The following is a 15,762-nucleotide window of genomic DNA, read 5'->3' as shown; positions in this document are numbered from 1 at the left end:
ATGAAAGCACAGGTGGTTGGCACACAGGATAAGCACACAAGATGAAACATATTAGCAAAAGGTGAACAGTGTCAAGCAAAATCCACAGTCGGGGAAACTCCAGAGGACTAGCAGGTGACAGGTGAAAGGCAAGCCGAAACTCGCCGGCCGTTAAATCGAACGGCGAGGAGTGATGTGGCCGTGCAGTGGGAGGAAAAGAGCTTGGCGCTGACCCGTTCTGCTGGCGAGATGGAGATGCGGGGGCGGGGACGGTTGTGATGAGCCACGCCCTGATTTCACCTGAGACATCTGGCGGAATCCAAATGAAGATGTCAGAACGTGTCGTAAACATTCTTGCACCATTAGAGATGCACTCAGCCTCGGCCTGCTGTAAAGTGACAGATGTTTCTTTGAATAGCAATGAAGGCTCCTGAAATCCCATAATATGGCACCTTCTTTGTAACAACAGTACGTATATTGGAATACAGTTTGTTCAGGAACTTTCGACACCAGCTCAAAGAAAGATGGAAAGTTTGTTTCTCAGTGTATGTTGTTCCATATGATTGACACAAAGCTCAACATGGCCAAACGTGACTTAACAGGAAAACGCAGATCAATTACAGTTGGTGACTCGCACCCCGCACACCTGATTGACCTTCACTCACATTGCGACGAAATAAAAAGTCAACGTCGACACTCCCAGTCGAAATCTGATGTCAAACCGATCTTAAAACAATGCAAATTAAATGTTGTATATTTGATCAGTGGCAGACCGTGGTTTTCATTGATCGGCCTTCAGTAGTACTATGTCCCAGATTAAAAAAATGTGTGGTGTGATTACCTACAAGTCCACTAGAGGGTACCATGAGCCAGGAAATAACTGAGCGACCTTTCATTATGATGTCCATTTATTCTTGTAAAGTCCGTCTTGAAAATGGTACAGTACATCTCCAACCAAATCCATTTATGTATTTTCCTCCTTTTCCTCCTTCGGCCATTTTGGGTTGACAAAACTGCAATTATATATAATATATTTGCTTATGCAGCTTACTACCGATACGGTGTGCTAGCTGTGGCCAGTATATTCTTGTCACTAGCGCCTTGTGATCAGAGTAGTTTTCGTAAACTATGAATGGCTAGTCATTAAATCTGACATTGACTAGCGCCTTCAAGAAGACGTCGGTACCCCTTTTGCGTTGCTAACTCAAAATCTGATTGGTTCGAGCAACACTGAGATTGACACATTTGATGCGACAGGGCCCGCAGAACTGATTGCGAAAGTGTCCAGGTATACACTGGTAACAAATGATGGCTGAAATGTGATTGGTTCAATGCTTAAATACGAAAACACACGTCTGGAAGCAATGTAACAGGGTAAAAGTAATGAAATGAAGTTGAAATACAATTTGGAATTATTTAATAAGAATTCATGGGTAAAATATAATTAACATCAGTTCGTCATTCAGATATTTTAGGCCAGCAGAGAAGGCTTTACGGGCTTTAATGATCCACCACTGTATTTGATCCAAAAACAACTTTGACTCAGACTGTTTGCTAAGTCATAATAGGAAACGACATAGGCTAACAAATAGAATCTACATAAGTCTATGAGGTGGTTTTATATTTGATATTTAAACAGAAATAGCACAGTGACATGTTGACAGGCAATATATTTCTCATAGACAGATATTTTTATCTTCTGTGAAAAAAAACGACTAATATTACTGCAGCTAACTTGAGTTGGTACCCTACATTCGCACTTTGGACAATTTAGTCTTCAATGCATGTTTTTTTTGTGATATATTTTATTTTGATTTGGGTTTTGTCCGCCCAGTTGCATTCAGTCACCCAATGTGCTGCAGCTTGTCTTCCCACAGAACGTCAGAGCATTTGAATCATCCCACAGAGAGAAAAGCGTTAACTGTGCGCACTACCCCAGTTCGGATCAGACCCCGTCGAAACGCCTCCTTCCCTCTCTCTCTCCTTGTGTTTTCTTTTTTTTTTTCGTCAACACTCCCGGTTAGTCCTTAATTGCCGGTTCAGACGCGTCGTGCACGAGGCTGCGCAAACACAGGCGGTAATCGACAAGCTCCACGCTGGACTATTTCTGACTTGGCTGACTTATTTGATTCTACACCTCGTTGTCACTCTCGTCTTCTTAAAAGGAGCCAACAAAGTGGAGAGTCGTTTTTAGCCCACGGCGTGACACGGTTTTATCTTTTTTTATTTTTTATTTTGGACCGGACGTGTGCAGCCACTTCAACAGCTGGGAGATTATTGAACGCACCTTGAGACGATCATCTTTTTTTAAATTTGCTTAATTGGATTCTTTTTTTCCCCCTTCGATCATTGTATTTTTTATTGTTTTTATTGTCTTTTTTGCACTTGACTGAGTGAATTGACATTTTGCCAGGATGGATTCCTTCATCGTGGCAGCTTTGGTGCTGTGTTCTCTCACGGCCACAGTTTGCGGGGACAAAGGCGGCAGCAAAGCCAGGAGTTGTTCGGAAATAAGGCACTTTTATAGCGGCAAAGGTTTCTCCATGGACGGGATCCCCCAGTCCGAAATATCTGGTGAGTTGAAAGTGAACACTTCCGACAATTTCCTCGGTCCTTGAATGCACCACGTGTTGACGAGATGATTACTTCGAAAACTGAAACAAAAACAAACACACTCGTGTACTTTTGTTCAAAATTGGCTTGTAATTATTGTACTTATTGTAGAATATCATTTCAATTTCATTTTTAATTTGACACACACTAGGAGACGTATACATGTGACACCTGTGATACGAAATACTAAAGTCAAATACTGTAGATTATCTATTCATCGGTGGTGTCAAAATCAAGGCCCGGGGGGCAAATGTGGCCCACCACATCATTTTATTAGGCCCGCAAAAGCAAATCAAACTTGTAAAATTCCATGATGCTTGCTTAAGTCCCAACAAAAAGTCAAATCGTCCCATGTAAACCACAATAACAGTCATTATTTTTGACTGAAAACTATTTATTCATTAATTTATTGTTAGCCCTATATGTAATATGTGGAGGGGATTAAAGATTCTAATGGCTTTCCCAAATTCATTAAACGGCCCCCGAGAGGTAACTACAATGTGGCTTGCGGCAAAAAAAAAGAGTTTGACATCCTTGTATAATTCCATTCACGTTCTAACAGTCGCAAAACAATCCTATTAGTTTTCAAACAACCGAGTTCTCTCTTTCAGTATGCTTGTCACAATCTATTGCAGTTTTACTCACACATGTTTCATCATATTGGTCTTTATTCTCCATTTAATTGCTTTAAACATACACGTCGTGATGATCTGACAGCCATGGTCAATTCATGCCGAGGATGTATTTTGTTTGTTTACAATTTTTTTTTTGCTTGTGGCGATGCAAAACGAAGCTTAACTCCACTCAGCACACACACGTTAAGAGGATTTTTTTTCCCCTTGCATAGCTAACTCCTTCACCGCGATTCCCGAATTTATTCGGGTTTTGTCTTTTCTTGCGGGGATGCCGATAAAGCACTGGTCAGACCTCTGGTAATGAGTTTTCCCTTCCACGAGGGGTCAGAATTTGCCTTTTGTACATGTTAGGGCTTTGTTTAACTTTTGTTAAATTGTATTTTGTACAGCCGCCCCCATTTCGAGGTCAGATAACTCCAGACTTGTATAATTTAGGAATTAACTTTTTTTCTGATGAAAGAAGACAGTCTAAGGTTTCTAACGCTGTATAGAATGTTTATTCAGTCCTAAAACTCAATATTGTGCGGGTCCTGCAATTTGACAAAAACCTTGGTACTTGAGTGGACATGTTTTTGCACTTCGCCTGGCAGTGAATGAGCTAATCAGAAATACTTTTGACGCTATGCTTGGAAACAACCGTTTGCTTCATTGTGGACTCTGTGGTGGTGCTACACGCACACACGCAACAGTCTGGCGACTGGGAATTGCTGCTGCTTATTATAAATGAGCAGCCGGTCACTTGAGTGTGAGCTGTGACAGAACCGTTTTACTCATTGCTGTATCGTGCTTAGAAGATTGCACGTGTGGGTCATTTGGAATTTGATGCATGCCTTTCACATGTATCAAACACAAAAGCACAGATATAGAGTGATAACTCAGTTTACTAACTTAATTGGTTCCCAGAAAGTGTGTGGAAGGTGAAAAATGTGTCTTCCAAACATTCATTTCCCATAGGAAACCATTAAAAATAAGAATAATCCGTTTCCAGGTCCCCATAAAACATAATTTTCTACTATATAAGCCTTAAAATGACACAAAATATCCCTTATTTTATGGATAATAAATGTGCTTTTTTATTGTAATCAAAGAAATAAACTGTACAGTATAATAAAGTTGTTTTATTTACCTTTGTGATGATCGTTGATGTAGTTGCCTCTTGATGATATCCGAGTGAAGTTCCCGTGCCTTCTCGGCGATAATACCCTCACACACTGTCCCCTGTTAGCTGCTTTTCGTTAATCCAAATCAACAGAAGTTTTTCAAACTCTTCTAATGTGTGAGACCGTTGCTTGGACAACTCATAAACACTCTTAGCCACATGTAGCAATGGTCGACTTAGCATACTGGTACTGGGACGCTAAGTCACACAAACGCACACCTCGTTTGTCTTACTCGATGCTCTCCTTCTTCTGCTCCACCGTAATTTTGTTTTGTGTCCTCTTCGGCTGAACACTAGCCTGTCGTGTGGTCTTTTTTGGTCCCCTAATGCCAAAAGTACTCCACTTGATCGCAAACCACGTCTGAACTCAAGAAAGGGTGTGTGGAAAAGTAGTCCGGCAGCCCCGGTGGCGCTGTTCGGCCGTGTGGTTTGCTGTTCTTCTGCCGAAAATTAGTCCGCCAGCCATTGTGGCGCTCCGTGTGTTTCCCGAAAGCTAGTTCGTATGCCAAGATTATATTCTCACAAATTTAATGTTCGGAAAAAAAATCCGACTTCAACGGACAGTTAGGACGGCGGAAAAAATCATTGGCACCGCCCTACCCACTCTCGAGGACTTGCACACTGCAAGAATCCAAACTAGGGCGCGGAAAATCCTACTGGACCCTCCGCACCCTGCCCACCACCTTTTCCAGCTACTCCCCTCAGGCAGGCGCTACCGATCCATGCGCACCAAATCCAGCAGACATTTAAACAGCTTCTTCCCCCAAGCCATTAACTCTTTGAACTCTTTCAACAGTAGCCAAAATGGAACTGTATAGTGCCACTTAGCAGTTTTTTTGACAACGATACTAGTGCAGCGTGTTCTACCGGAAACAAATTCCTTGTGTGTCCTACATACTTGGCAATAAAGATGATTCTGATTCTGATTCTGATTCTGATAAAGTCGTTAGCTAAAGCGTTCGTAAGCCGAGGTATCACTGTATATATGTATGTATCGTTGCATAGTTTGAGGTCTGGGAAGTACAATGGAGAACATGCACTGACAGGAAAGACGGCAGAGTCAGAGACAGTGCATGTGTGTCTATATAAAAATGTTGCTTTCTGGAGAGATAGATGTTCAGATCATGAAGCTCCAAGGTACTCTGTAGGGTTTGTTATTTTAGTCATTTTATAGGGTCTAAAAAAATAAATGTGATGCTGTATGGTATGTTCAAAAGCTGTCATTTGAAAGTATCCCGGACACTGACAAGCCAATGAATAATGTATGTTCAAGAACAATTCTCTTCTGACAGTCCGCTGGTTTGGTTGCTTTAATGCACCCCGTTGTCAGCTGTGAGTGCACACTCAGTACGTTTATTTTTTTCCGTTTTAAACAACATTGAGGGTCATCAAAATATTTTTTAAAAAGTATTGCGTGCCTGCAAATGGTCCCCGGGTGGTAGTTTGGACACCATTTGTGTCGTGATTTACGTGCCTGACAGTGTAAGATCAGTTCCCACTCAGTGATGATGTTCATGTGTGTGAATGGTTGCCTCATCATCTTCATTATTGCTTATGATTGCCTGGCAAGCAGTCAGGGTGGAGTCCCGTGAACAGATTAGTCGAGGGATCTTGAGGCTAATTTGCAGTCATCCAGCGAAATATTAAAATCTGTGAATGCGTTCTAGTAGCTTTTGAATTACAATTCCTCATTTTGAGGTTCCTATTCTCAAAATAATATCACTTTTAGCAGTGTTTGAAATAACGTCCGCCCAGAGGCCTGGGACGTACAACTTTTACGTCGGGCGTACACCTTTCAAAACATCTCGGCCCGGGTGACCGACAACTTCTTTCAAATGAAACGTTTGTTTCATTCAATAAAGCAAACCGCTACAAGCAAACTGCTACAAGCAAACTGCTACAAGCCACGCGGACTCCTCTTTCTTAGCGCCTTTCAAAACTTTCAAGTACACTTTACAGTCACGGTGTAGTCCGAAGCACGAAACAGGCTTCTGATTGGCTACCGTGCCGAATATGCAAATTGCCAAACGAACGTTCATTTATGTTAGTTTACTCGTCTTATTGTGTTTCAAGCTGTGAAAAATGGGGCAGGCAACTTTATGGCCGGGCAGGCAACTTTTCAGAGTTGTCTGCCCTGGTGTCCGCTAACTTTTTGTCATGAGTTTCAGACACTGATTTTAGAATTCTCAAATTCGTTTGTGACCTTTTGAAAACATACCCAGTAGAAGCCAGTAAGTACCACAGTCCAGTCTTGTTTTACAAGATTGTAAACTTTAAGAGTGTGAAGACTTTGGTGGCCTTGTAATTAGACGTTTCATGTCACCATACATCAAAAGGTGCAAAAGGACCAAGTAGTAACCTGAGATTTTGAATTTAATGGCAGGACTGTAGTGAAATAATGAATGGCCATGCTCTTCCTTCATGCCTTTGTTCCCTCCAAATGTGTGTAATCCATAATGCATTAAAGAAAAAAAAAACTCCTTTCCCTAAATCAATGATATGGAGCTCGACTGAAGTCCAGGTGAGATAGTCAAGTGGCAAAGGCAGAGAAAAAGCAGCTTTGACTGTTTTTCCTCCCTGTGTCTCCTTCACTAGTCTGGAGCACATAAATAACCGCTTTAGAGTGGCTTCTAGTCTGGCATATTAAACACCTTGGTTAAAAACATGAAAGCTTCCACTTTATGCTTCCCAATTATGAGCCACCGGAATATTGAGGCTGATCCCTGACATTTGGCTGAGGATGTTCCCCCGCTGTGACACCGGTGCTTGATCAGGCACATGTTTTGCCCAAGCTGCACTCAAGGTCACCTAGCTCGTGTGTGTTACCTCACTTCAGACCGCCACCACACAAAAAATATCCCTTGGCGGCACTGTAAAAAAAAATGTGACAAGAAAAAAAAGCCTGCCGATAGATTGATTGTACTGGACTAATTTTTATGCTGATAACTATGTGTATTTTTATACAGTGATACCTTGGCTTACGAATTTAATTGATTCCCAGACAGAGTGTGTAAGGCGTAAAGTGTGTATCCCAAAAATTAATTTCCCATCGGAAACCATTAAAATGAGAATAATCCGTTCCCAGGTCCCCATGAAACATAATTTTCTCAGCCTTAAAACTACAAAAAATATACCTTTTTATGTATAATAAATGTGCTATTAATTGAATTCACAGAGGAAATCATACGTATGTTATCTTATGAAGCATGATCAATTTGAGTTAAATCATTATGTTAGAGCAAGGTTTAATGAAGTGAGGGAATAAATCTGCGATGGAGAAACAAAGGTCATGAAAATGAGTGATCTGTTCAATTTCTCAGTAGAGCGCAATTAGTCGTGGACACGGCTTCCTTGTCATTGTTTTCTGAAAAAGGCTGATGATTGATTTTTCTTTTTCCACCTCGTCCCGGCGGATAATTACCATTACCACAACTTATCTTTCTCGTCAGTGATGAATGCTCCTCAACTTAAATTTTCTCCTCTGTTGTGCACTTTAAATGAGATAAGAGTCAAAATCTTGATTTCTCGTTAGAAAAAAAAGAGGAAAGAGGCATAGGGGAGCTGTTGGAGACATGTGCAGACGGAGCTGGTAACGTTTTGCGCCAGTGCGGGCATCCCTGTGCTGCATTTTTGTTGTTGTTGATTGCCGGTTGCCAGAGGCTGACAGTGTGCTGCTCTGTACTCTGAAATGTCATCTGTAAGTGCTGTGCGAGATTGTTGCTCAGAACCCCTGCTCGGAGCTGCACATTGACTTCACTGTGGTAGAAAGAGGGAGGGGGAGAGAGAGTCAGAGAGAGAAAGTGGGACAGGGAGAAGGGGGGGAGAAAGAGAGAGAGAGTAAGAAAGGGAGGGGATAGAGAGAGAGAGAAAGTGTAAGAGAGGGATGGGGGAAGAGAGAGTCTAAGAGCAAGTCTGAGAGAGAGTCACAGAGAGAGTCAGAGAGTTACAGTCCGAAAGTCAGAGTGAGAGTCAAAGAGAGAGTCAGAGAGACAAAGTCAGAGAGAGTCAGAGAGAGAGTCAGAGAGAGAGAGAGCCGGGGAGAGAGTGTCGGGGTCAGAGTGTCGGGACAGAGTGAGTCAGTGAGAGAGAGAGTTAGAGAGTCATAGAGAGTCAGAGAGGGAGAGTCAGGGACAGAGTGTCAGGGACAGAGTGTCAGGGACAGAGTGTCGGAGAGTCAGAGAGAGAGAGTCATAGAGAGTCAGACAGAGAGAGTCAGACAGAGAGAGTCAGACAGAGAGAGTCAGAAAGAGAGTCAGGGACAGGGTGTCAGGGACAGAGTGTCAGTGACAGAGAGTCAGAGAGAGTCAGAGATAGAGAGTTAGCGTCGGAGAGAGGCGGACATTGTAATTTTTAGAAATTCATTTACGGTAGCTAATTTCCAATGTTGTAGCCTGCAGGACTGAGGTGAAACAGAATCAATCGACATTAAATTCTGTTTTTCCCCCCCAAATTTTTTTGGGGGGCCTGTCCTCCATTGCATGCTCTTTTAGTTGTGTTATTTTTAAGCAAAGAATTATATATCAGCGTCGATGTTTGACCAAACAGTCGCCAATTCCCAGCTTTTCCCATGCACAACATAAATATAGAAAATAATCAAATAATTCAAGTGACTCATTTGTGGAGAGCAAAACTGTTGATGCAAGGTCTACATGCATGATGATTTTACGCTAAAAATAAGAACACAAAGGCTAAATCATAACCACATCGAGTCCGTGTCTCGGGCCCTGTCTTTCTTTCGCCTCCAAATGCGCGCCACATGTTTGCTGTTCATTTGTCACGCTTCCACACCACAGGAAATGTGCCATGAAAGCCGTCGTTTGGCGTCCCTCTCCGCTCCTGCTCATGGCCGCTCGACTGATGTCGAGAGGCTCAAACGGGACGCTGATCAAGGAAGTGCTGCATATGCGTTGATAAGGGAGTGCCAATGTTTTGTATTTATTTAATTAAATATTTGTAGTTGGCTGTGAATTATTATTCATACGGCTATCACTGTTTTGAGTAGTTTGGAGTAGTGCTCTTGAGTTTGTCCCATCAGGATATTAATGAAATGCAGTGATGTGACCGTCAGGTCCTGTGAGGCCTTCTGTGCTGGCCAAAAAATATCTGACTCACAAACTGATGTTCATTCTATTTTGTCATTGAATTCCAAATTGTCTTTCAGCTTCCTTTCATTGCTTTTCCCATGATGCACTGCTACCAGATGTGTGTTTTCGTATTTAAGTATTTAACCAATCACATTCTAGCCGTTATTTGTTACCAGGGTTAGAAATCGACCTGGAGGTCCTCACAATCAATTCTGAAGGCCCTGTAGCATCAAATAAGTGTCGATGAAACTGTTGCTTTGACCAATCTGATTTCGATATGGTGACACCAAGGTTTTCTTGCAGGCCTTGTTTCCTTGCTAACGCTACCCTCTCGTGGACCTGGAGAAAATCACATCACACTTTTGATAATAATAATAATAATAATAATAATAATAATAATACATTTCATTTATAAGCGCCTTTCAAAACTCTTAAGGTCGCTTTCCAGTCACAAGATACGTTTTTCTGTGGGTGAGCAGCGGTACTAATTAGCACATTCCACTCGCTAGCTAATAGATAGCTACTAATAATAATTAATTGTATTTATAAGCGTTGATTAAAACTCAAGGGCATAGCTAATATCTAGCTAGCTTTACATTCTACTACTTAGCACATTCCACTAGCTAGCTAATAGCTGCTAATAATAATTCATTGTATTTATAAGCGCCGATCAAACCTCTCAAGGACATAGCGAATAGATAGCTAGCTTTACGGTCATGAGTCGTAACCACTTAATTGGGGAAAACTAAAAATGTATTGTGATTTATGAGTTGAGACGTATGCCTCAAAGTTCTCATTGTCATCCTGGAATCTCGGGTGCGGATATTTGGAGTGGAGTTCCCCCTGAGCTATATTCACAATTCTCTCTGTCCAGTAAAACATTCGTCAACACATGAGATCAGAATTTCTGCCTTCCTCCTTCAAATCATATGGAACCCATTGGTACTTTAGTCCGAATTGAAACTCCTAATGAGTTTCACTGGGATTTGAACCTACGGCCCAATTTAGCCTTCGTGTACTGCTCGGCCTCAATAGACTGTGATGTCGGCTTTTGTTTTACGACCCGAACGTCACACCAACTTGTGCGGTTGGTGATTCCCGCTGCTTACGGACCTGTTGTTGACCCAACATTCACCGCCCCAATGCTGTGTTAAAACACAGTGTGACTTCTGCAGGCCGACACACCCCAAAGAAACTCAAAGCTACGCAGTTGTGCAATGAACTTTCTGTTCATGGTCACTGAAGCCCGAGTTTGTCACTATGACAACCGCACAATCGATGACACTGTTTGATAATTTGTTGCATCTTAAATTTTTTCATGAGGTTACAATGATACTCATTTTACGAACTTATATGGTTCCCAGAAAGTGTGTATAAGGCAAAAAGTTCGTCTGCCAAACATTTATTTCCCATAAGAAACCATTAAAAATGAGAATAATCTGTTCCCAGGGGCCCATAAAACACAATTTCCTACTAAATAAGCCTAAAAACGACACAAAATATACCTTATGTTATGTATAATAAATGTGCTATTGTATTGTAATTAAATAAATAAACTGCACTGTTTAATAAAGTTGTTTTATTTACCTTTATGATGGTAGTTGTCAATGGTTGACGAACTTCCAGGTTGACTATTGATGATATCCGAGTGAAGTTGCCGTGCTTTCTCAGTGATGATAAGCTCACTGACAATGTCCCCTGCTAGCTGCTTTTCGTTAAGCCAAATCAACAGAAGTTTTTGTATTTCATGAGACCGTTGCTTAGACAACACAGAAACAACCTTAGCCACATGTAGCAATGGTTGACTTAGCATACTGGTACTGGGGCCCTAAGTCACACAAACGTACACCTCGTTCGTGTTCTGCTCGACCATAATTTTGTTTTGTGTCCTCTTCGGCTGAACACTAGCCTGTGGTGGGGTCTTTTTCGGTCCCATAAGAGCAAAAGCACTCCACTCGATAACAAACCACGTTTGCACTCAAAGAAAGTGGGTGTGGAAAACTGGTCTGCCAGCCACTGTGGTGCTGTTCGACCGTGTGTTTTGGTGTTCCTCTGCCGAAAACTAGTCCGCCAGCCACCGTGGCGCTCCGTGTGGTTTGGTTAGTTTGCCAAAAAGTAGTTTGTATGCCAAGATTATATTCTCGCGAATTTAATGTTCGTAAGGTGAAAAGTTCATAAGCTAAAGCATTCGTAAGCTGAGGTATGACTGTATTTGGAACAAGCCAAAAAGTGCTTTATTTTCCACGACATTCCGGAAAGCACTTTTTTTCTATCCTGAAGGCAAAATGACTTCGAGATCTTCCCTGAAGACGTGATAGCAAATTTTGACGCAGTGTATTAGTCATTATTTGCCAAGCCTAACTGATGATGTCTTTGGCCAAGAGACTCGGTGTGAAGTCCCTTATTATGAACCCGAAGGAAGAACTTGCTAAAAGTCACCGTATGAGAAGTAGCAAAATATTTACAGTGGCATTGTGAGGTACGAATGACTCAACAGTTTTTTTAGATACAATCCAAATGGCCAATGTTTGACCTGTGCGAACAAACTTGAGATACGAGGATTGTGCGACGGTAGGTAACTCAACTCACTGTTCAACCATAGCACGTAGAATTGTCCCTGGTGATAATGTCAGAACTACACATTGTGTATCTGAAGCAACCTCAAAGCCTCCGCTAGCTAAATGCAAACATACAATGAGTTGACTTTTTTTTTAACACAAATGGTGCTGCAATTTATATAGACAGACCCAATCAAGGTACTTGGATTTGATTTACCTTTATTATTCTCACAGTGGAGAAATGTACATTTCACAGTAGCAGTAATGAAAGGCACAGGAAAGGAAAGAAAGAAGTAGAAAACAAAATACGGGCAGCCACTCTCGCGGCGCCATTTTGAGGTGAAACGAACCCAAAAAAAAAAACTAAATAACAAATAATATGATAACTTTATGTGCCCTCTGCCCGTCTCACCACGATGGGGTGCAGAGCCTTCACCGGCTGTGCTCCCAAACTCTGGAATTCACTTCCACCCAACATCTGTAATATTGACTCCCTCACTACTTTAAAATCCCACCTCAAAACCCATCTGTTTAAAATTGCATTAATGGTCTAATTCAATCAGCTATTTCATATTTATCATTTTATTTATGTTTTTATTGTTTTGTGCTTTGTTTTTATTGTAAAGTTTCCTTGGGTGTTCTGAAGGGCGCTTGAAATTAAATTTATTATTATTATTATTATTTATTAAAGGACAACCGACGTCTTCACACAAGTTGTGTCCATAATTTGTAAAATGGCTTCAAATGACTTCTACTGAGCATATTTTACAAAGATTCCACCGCATATAACGATATTTTACGTTTTAAGACTCACGCTGAATATTCAGGAAGTCTTGTTTTTGAGTTGGTGACGAGTCCGTACGTGACGTCACTGAAGGAATGCCCCTGACCGAAAAGAAAAAAAACACATTGTAGCAGTCCTTCCATCACGCCAGAAGGCCAGAAGAGGGCATCCAAGCGCCATATAAGGAATTTATCAGCCTGTGGAAACTGAGGTGGCCACAGGAGGTCGCCATTTTGTGCCTCTTTTTTTGGGTGAGAGATTTTCCCCAAATGTTGCCTCAAAATGGCACAACTGTATTCTTTAATCGATTGCAAACATGTATGCTTTCCTCTTCAGAACTATTTGAATCATATTCATAACTGGATGTGTAACAAGAAAGCATATTCTCCGAATCTGAAGCCATTGTTTTGATTCACAAGCAATGCAAGACGTCTTGGCGTGACGTCACAAACTGGGGGCGGGACTTTCTGAAAATGCCCAATTCGCAGCTCAATTTTTTGCAGATTTTGGACACTTTCATTTTTATTGGTGTTTTGCATTTGACTAAAAATATCATACTGCGTGTTTTGGGTATTTTAGATGCTATAAAACGATTTTTTTTTCTGGTGTCAGTTAAAAAACATTAAGGTGACGTTGGTTATCTTTAACACAAAGACAGACAGACAGACAGAGTCATTCATTCTTGCAGGGATAAATTATTTATCCTTTGCAAAGACAGACTATCATTTGTTTCCTACTGAGTGGATGCCAACAGTCTTCATATTCTGCAGTTCGAATGTGTGTCTTATAGCATCTAAAAATTTCCATAAAATGTCCATGTAAAAAAAAAAAAATCTGATAACAACGAAACAGATCATTTCTGTTTCCTTTCTTCCCCGTGGGGGAAACAATTTGTAATCTTAAGAAATCTACGGTAACCTCTGCACATGCGCCGTATTTGTCTCTGGCTCAGATCCATTTATTTGATAGGAAATATCATCAATGCATTGACATTGTCTGGTGATGATATGAGCCAGACATCAAAAACAAGGCAGATGTCGAATGCATTTCACCGATTGCTTCCTGATATCATTTTTTCCCATCTCTTTATATTCACCACTATCTCCTCTCTTCACCAACTTTTATCCGTATCCTGAAGCGAGCGTGCCTCTGATAGCTACCCGATAACAGCAAGATGGCATCTGATCGGCGAACCAATCAGTGAAATGTCTTCAGTTCCTGATGTCTGGTTCACACAGCGCCAATTTAATAAAGATTGAGATATCGCTGCTCACATCCCTGTATAATTTTTTTTCTCACACTTTGCTATTAAAGCATCCCATCGATATGTATACAGTGATACCTCGGTTTACGAACCCCTTGGCTTACATATTTATCAATTTACGAACGTTAAATTTATGAACATTTTACCTTGGCATACGAACTATTTTTCGGGATACACACGGAGCTGCCACAATGAGTGATGTGTCGTTCGCAAACGAGCCGGTTCTCCTAACAAGAAAATGGCAGCCGGCTTGTTTTGGTCCTCTATTCCCTGCCCCCAGTCGTCGGTTAAAGCCACGTGATTGGATTGGATTGGATTTGCCTTTATTAGTGTCGCAGCGGAGAAATATACATTTCACAGCAGCAAAGTTATGAAATAAATGAAAGTAGAAAAGCAAAACACAGGAGCTACTTCCGCCTTCGTGGACTATAATACACTGTCTGTAAAATAAGAATCTGTTTTAAATTAGTAAATAAAACCACTTTATTATACAGTACAGTTAATTTATTTTATTATAATACAATAGCACATTTATTATGCATAAAATAAGGTATATTTTATGTAGTCTTAAGGCTTAGAAAATTAAGTACAAAGTACAAAATTGTGTTTTATGGGGTCCTGGGAACGGATTATTCTCATTTTAATGGTTTCCTATGGGAAATTAATTTTTTTGTGATACACACTTTTCACCTTACACACTCTGTCTGGGAACCAATTAAGTTTGTAAACCAAGGTATCACTGTAATTCTCACGGTAGGTGGAATTCATTAGGTTTGTGTGTGAGGCCAACGCGGCAGGTGCGGCGGGAGTTGTGAATATGTTCTTTGTCTCCCGCTTTCACCCCCCCTGAGGTGTCAACATCAGGTTCCATCATCGCTGGCAAAGCAGCTGCATGTTTCCAGTTGCAACGCTTACTCCCACACGGCGAGGGCCCCCCTCCCCGCTGCTGACAGCTCCTCTAGGGCGACGCCCCAGTACAGTTTGCTTCAGTGCAATCGGAAGGATCACCAGTGTGCTAACAGTGCACATTTATTACAGAGCTGGAACAAAGTTTTAGACGGACACTTAGACTTCCAAATTCAATTTATTGTGTGGCCGACCATGTAACTGTCAAGGAAATCAATTTTGCGCGTTAAAATGAATTGAAATGCTCTTCGTGTCACGTGAGGAGCAAGATTTTGCAACATAGAGTGGAAAAAAGAAGGCTTTGTGTGTCGGTAGATTATCTATCTATCTATCTATCTATCTATCTATCTATCTATCTATCTATCTATCTATCTATCTATCTATCTATCTATCTATCTATCTATCTATCTATCTATCTATCTATCTATCTATCTATCTATCTATCTATCTATTTAAAATATCTAGCTAGCTACAGTATCTAGCTATCACGCTATCTAACTTGCTGCAGTATCTAGCTAACTACAGTATTAAGCTAGCTATCGAGCTAGCTATCAGGCTAGCTATTTAGCTAGCTAGCAATCAAACTAGTTATCAAGCTAGATAGCTATCGAACTAGCTAGCTACCTATCTATAGAGATATGTTTTAGATAGCTCTATCAAAACATATATGTATTAGGTATATTGATATCTAGCTAGCTAGCTATCTAGCTACAGTATCGAGCAATCTACAGTGTCTTGCTAGCTACAGTATCCAGCTGGCTACAGTATCTAGCTGTCGAG

At 41.0% G+C, this 15,762-nt stretch overlaps 1 protein-coding gene across 1 annotated transcript in view; it reads left to right on the top strand.

Annotated features, from left to right (window-relative positions):
• Positions 1-1,924: 1,924 nt before the first annotated feature.
• The window catches only part of LOC148891229 (glypican-1-like), an 84,286-nt gene continuing 70,448 nt past the window's right edge, over positions 1,925-15,762 (top strand). Inside the window, exon 1 of the mRNA XM_089007998.1 lies at positions 1,925-2,553. Coding sequence (XP_088864124.1) covers positions 2,394-2,553 — 160 coding nt within the window. The 5' untranslated portion in view covers positions 1,925-2,393. The remainder of the gene's footprint in view (positions 2,554-15,762) is intronic.

The sequence above is a fragment of the Hippocampus bargibanti genome, linkage group LG11 (assembly GCF_051943395.1).
Source record: "Hippocampus bargibanti isolate YZ-2025 linkage group LG11, ASM5194339v1, whole genome shotgun sequence".
NCBI classification, from domain to species: domain Eukaryota; kingdom Metazoa; phylum Chordata; class Actinopteri; order Syngnathiformes; family Syngnathidae; genus Hippocampus; species Hippocampus bargibanti.
Note: the sequence above shows the minus strand (reverse complement) of the source record. Positions and strands in the feature narration are given on the sequence as shown.